This window comes from Vombatus ursinus, unplaced genomic scaffold (genome assembly GCF_900497805.2).
Source record: "Vombatus ursinus unplaced genomic scaffold, bare-nosed wombat genome assembly UNPS02000749.1, whole genome shotgun sequence".
Lineage (NCBI taxonomy): Eukaryota > Metazoa > Chordata > Mammalia > Diprotodontia > Vombatidae > Vombatus > Vombatus ursinus.
This window is the reverse complement of record NW_020940527.1, coordinates 1,074,367-1,079,430: the sequence shown is the minus strand read 5'-3', so window position 1 is coordinate 1,079,430 and position 5,064 is coordinate 1,074,367. Positions and strand designations below refer to the sequence as shown.

The window sequence follows — 5,064 nt, the reverse complement described above, 5'->3', positions numbered from 1 at the left end:
TCCACCCTAACCCCCAGCTTCCAGGACACGGAGGCTGGGGCCCTCCATCCTAACCCCCAGCTTCCAGGACACGGAGGCTGGGGCCTTCCACCCTAAACCCCAGCTTCCAGGACACGGAGGCTGGGGCCCTCCATCCTGCCCTGCCAACTTGGCCCACTCAGGTTCCCCTCAATTTAATTCAATAAACATTTATTCCCCTTTCACAGGACTCAGATCCACTCCACATCTCTGGAGGCCCCAGCCCTCATTCCAACCTGTTCTTTGTTCCATCTTCCCAGGAGGAGGAAGGCTTGAAAGGAAATGAAGCAGATAATTTAACCAGAAGAAGAGTGAGGTAAGGAGAGAGGAGGAGAGGAAAGGCAAGGATGTTAGAGCAAAGGGGAAGTCCAGACTCAGAGAGCCCCTGTCCCTTCCTGCCGGCCCAGCCCAACCCCCTCCAGGCACCCTTTCTGAGTTCCAAAGCTGACTGAGGGCCAGCTCCAGCCTGTGGGTATGGCTGCACCTCCCTTAGCCCAGCATCCTCCTTCCTTTATTTCCTTAGTAACCCCTCTCAGCCCCAGGAAGAAGCAGGAAAGTCTCACTCTCTTGGGCTTGGTCAAGCTCGTCCCTTGGTGTCCCCTCACCCCGAGATGATGAACTGGGAGGCACCGGGCAGGGAGGCTCCGTGATGGACCCATGCCAGGGTTCCTGACAGTATGGCTCAATGCCCAGGCACCAGGGACCTGCCTAGTCCAGCTGGTGACTCACCCAGGGTGAGGAAGAAAAGGACAAGGGAGAGGTGAAGGGTCAAGAGAAGAAAGACAAGAGGGAAGGAGGAGACTGGATGGTTACAGGATGAAAAGGGCTCCCAGGTGAGTCAGGACTTCATTTCCCCTGACCGCCCTGGGCTCCACTGTGTAACCTGGGGTGAATCACTTCCTTTCTCTGTTCCTTGTCTACACCTTCACTTACTCTTTGGGAACTGACCCTGGTAAAAAGAATGGTTTTGTTGTTGTTGTTGTTGTTGTTGTTTTAAAGCACTGTGATGTAGCAGAAGACCCGGGTTCAAACCCTACTCCGTCACTTAGTAGTTGGGGCAAGTCACTTAATACTCTCTAGGCTTCAGTTTCCTATCTGTAAAATGAGGACCAAGTGATTTTTCAGTTTCCCTTTTAGCTCTAAAAATAGCAGCCAGGGTTCTTGATCACAGGGATTCACTCTGGACTGGCAGCCCCATAGGAAGTGGAAAGAAGCCTGGTGTGGGAGTTAGGAACCTTGGGTCCTAGTCTTGGTTCTGCTTTTGTCCTTTTTCCAATCTAGATCTCAGTTTCCTTATCTGTCAAATGGGGATAATGGTCCCTTATCTCACAGGGATGCTGTAAGAATGAAATGAAGATATCCAACAGAAGAGTCTTGAAAAGAACAGAGTTCTGGCCAGACAGAAGGTGTGGGATACTGGTATTAGAAGGAAAAGGGGCTCCCCTGTCCTCCGTCCTTCCCTGAGCCCCTCGTCAGGGCCAGCCCCAGTCCAGTCCTTACCTTTCTGCAGGTGGATAATGTCAGGAAAATTGGAGAGCAGGCCCTGGTAGAGCGAGAGGCGGTCCAGCATTTGGAAGAGGTCGTTCTTGGGTTGCTCGGCAAACATCTCCCCCACGGTCTCGTAGGTCTTGCCCGTGTGGGAGATGGCGTTGTTGAGGGCGTCCGAGCTGTAGGGGGGGTCCAGCTGGAAGGAGTAGCTGATGGCCTGGAAGGCGCTGCCCAGCTTCTGGAACTCCTTCCGGAAGCCCCCGATGTGCTTGCGCACCAGCTCCGAGGCCACGTTGGCCAGCTGCAGCACGCTGTCGTCCATCTTCTTGCTGAAGGCCTTGAAGGCGTCCACGCGGTCCTCCACGTCCTGGAGGTCCTGGTGCTCGGTGGGGATCTGGAAGGTCAGGAGGAAGCTGGCCCCCACCATCTCGTCCTTCTCGGCCCGCCGCTTGCCCATCTTCCACTGCTTGTCGTCCAGGCAGCTGAGAAAGTGCTGGAAGCCCTCGTACTGGGACAGCACGGGGTGGCTGGTCATATGGTCCATCCACAGGATCAGCCTGCGCTTGCGCTTCTCGATGAAGTCCTCCTCGAAGCGGCCCGTGGCCTGCTTCTCGGGCAGGTGCGGCACCGAGATCACCGTGAACTTGTGCAGCAGCCGGTTGTAGAGCCAGTCGAAGTGCTTGTAGCGCCGGTAGACGGGCGAGCCCACGTGGCTGGGCGTGAGTTTATAGGAGATGTAGCTTTTGATCCCCTTGAATTTGGTCTGCTTGGTGGGGTCTTCCACAGAGCAGGCGAAGGGGTGGGGGCTGGCCTTCCACTGAGGGCCTTTGGGACCCATTTCAATGTAGTAGGCCTCAGCAATCTTGGCCATCATGGGCACGTCGCCCAGGATGAAGGCCTCCACACCAGAGCGGACGAAACAGGAGAAGCGGTTCAGATTGCGCCCCACCACGCTACCCCGCTTGCCAGAGGCAGTGCTGTCCTGGCGCTCTAGGGGTGGCTTGGGCCGGAAGCTAATATGTTGGTTGGGATAGGCACCGGGATAGGACAGGTTGAGAGGGGGGTGCCCGTTGGTACCCAGCCCAACACCCCGTGGCTCCTCCACCACGGTGCCCCCATCATCCCAATCATCCCAGTCCTCATCATCATCCTCAAAGCTGCCCTGGTGAGACATGATGCCTGTGTTGACCACAGGGGTGACGTAGAAAGAAGTCTCATTGCTGGGAGAGCTGGCTGGACTGTTTGAATAGTCTGTATAGTTGGAATCACAACGAGATCGAAGGATCTCCACGTAGGAGGCAGGGAAGAGCCCAGTCTCCCCCCGGCTGTTCTTCCCCTGAAGCCAGCCATCCAAGGAGGTCTCGGTGAAGACCACCAGCTCCTCATCCTGTTGGATGCTGATCTCCTCTTTGTTTTCACTCTGGAAGTCATAAAGTGCTCGGCCTTTCAATGCCATGGTTGGGGTTGGGTTTGTTTTTGATAGGGAAGGAAAGTCTAGGGGAAAGGCAGGGAGGAAGAGGGTGCAGCTCAGACCCCAAGTAAACTCAAGTAGAGACAGGGCCTTCTGACATGCACATCCAGAAACACACACACACCGTTGCCAAGGATTCACAACAATCTTGCCCCTTTACCCTCAACACAGGCCAGAAGTTCAAGAATGGCCCTTGCATTCCACACAGTCTCACCCCCTTGGTGGAAAGTGACATAGCCCAGAGAGGGGTTCAAACAGTCTGCTCCAGTAGGGCTCTGGTTTGGTTCTAGGTGACAATACAGGCCAGAGAAGGGGGTCTTGCCAGGACAACATCACCCATTAGGTACTCATCTCACAGTCTCCATCTGGCCTCTTGTTTTCCCACAGCCAGCTCTGGGCTGCAATTTTACATCTCTTTCCTCCCTAAGCCTCCCAAAAAGACAAAAAAAAAAAAATCACACCTAGATACCAGCACTGTAAAACAGGGGCCAGGAGGCCAAATAATGCACTTTAAGTGAGAACAGTGCCCCCAGAAAAAAAAATAGTTTAAAATGAAAAGTAACTAACAGTTAGCTTCCTCCAAAAGTTACTCACTGGTTGGTTTTCTTGTGGGGGATTACTTAAGGATATTTTGCTTTCTTTCCTTTCCTCTTCTTAGGAACTGGGTTTAAAAAAATTCCAAAAAGCCCAAGAGGGGCAAAAGGAAAACCTAACAAGGCTGAAATAAATCCAAGGGTGGACACCTCCCTCCCACTTCCCAACAAGATCCGGGGGAAAAAAAAAAAAACAACAACAATCCAAGGCTTACACAAGACCTCCGGAAAATTCACGTGAACTTTCAGTTCAAAACAGAACATGAAGCAAACCTGGATCCAGTGAAAAAGGAGGGGCTTGGGGAAGTTTCTTTGGGCCCCCGAACCCTTGGCTTGAACACTTGTCCTCCCTCCCCACACCCCCCACACCCCAAAAAACAACCTTCCTCACTGCCTGCGGAGGGAAGCTGAGAGGAATCAAAAAGGTAGTGGAGGAACCCCTCTGCCAGGATTCTTTTGGAATCTTTTGTTTGCTTAATTCTTGGTCAGTTTCCACCCGCCTGAAACTGACTCAAAGCAAAGAGCCAGGAACTAGGGGCTAGAGCAAAGGACGCGGAGGAAAGCACCGGATAAAATCAATCATTAAAACACAAACCAACCCACAACCCACCACCAATGACAGTGGGTACAAGAGCTCTCCCCCAGATCCGCGCCGAGGGGAACAAAACACAAATTCCACACTCACAAACACGCAGACACACACGCAGAGCGGTATTTCTCAAAAAAAGGCAGAAGAGTTGGGAATGAGGCGTGATCCTGTTGGTTTCTCTCCGAGTCCCGGCTGGGCAGCGATCGGCAAACCTCCCAGGAACGAGAAGCACCTCAACAATCAACTTCGCAACGACAAGAAGCTAGTTTTTAAAAAAATGCGATTCCGGGTTCTTGTGTCCAGAGGGGTAGGGCTGATTGGAGAGGGAGGAGGGCAGAGAAGGATGGACGAAGAGAGGGAGACTCGCAGGGAGGGCGGAGGAGAAAAAGCCGCCAGAGGAGTTCAGCAAAAACAGAGGCACTTCCGTTTGGACCGAGGGATGGGAAGGAGAGAGGGATGCAGTGCTCGGCGCAGCGCCCGGGGAGCAGGGTGGCCCCAACTCAGCTGCCCACCTGCGCTCACAGCCCTCGGGGCGCGCGGCTGGCACTGGGGCTCCCTTCACTCCATCTTGTAGCCATACATCCAAATACACACCCAAGCACGCCCGTACTCTCTCCCTCGTAGAGGCCGAGGATTCGGGGACCCTCTCCAGGAAGGCTACTAGGTGGAGGGAGAAACAGGAGCTGCGGAATCCGAAGGGCTGGGAGTGGCGAAAAGGGGGCCGGCGCTCCGGCCGCGGGTGCCCCGCAGGAAGCCGATCCCTGCCCCCGCGCAACTTTCAGCAGCTGCAGGCGCCTCAGGAGGGCAGCCGGCCGCTCGAGCTCCTGCGAGCTGGCACTGCCGGCGTGGAGGAGGTGTCCGTCCGTCTGCCTGGGCTCTCTAGGCCGATCTGCCCAGTCCGGGAT

The 5,064-nt window shown here is 54.7% G+C and overlaps 1 protein-coding gene across 1 annotated transcript in view; it reads right to left on the bottom strand.

Moving 5' to 3' along the window:
• Positions 1–4,156, bottom strand: part of SNX33 (sorting nexin 33) — a 19,189-nt gene extending 15,033 nt beyond the window's left edge. Inside the window, exon 1 of the mRNA XM_027858336.1 lies at positions 1,519–4,156. Coding sequence (XP_027714137.1) covers positions 1,519–2,962 — 1,444 coding nt within the window. The 5' untranslated portion in view covers positions 2,963–4,156. The remainder of the gene's footprint in view (positions 1–1,518) is intronic.
• Between the last annotated feature and the right edge of the window lie 908 nt (positions 4,157–5,064).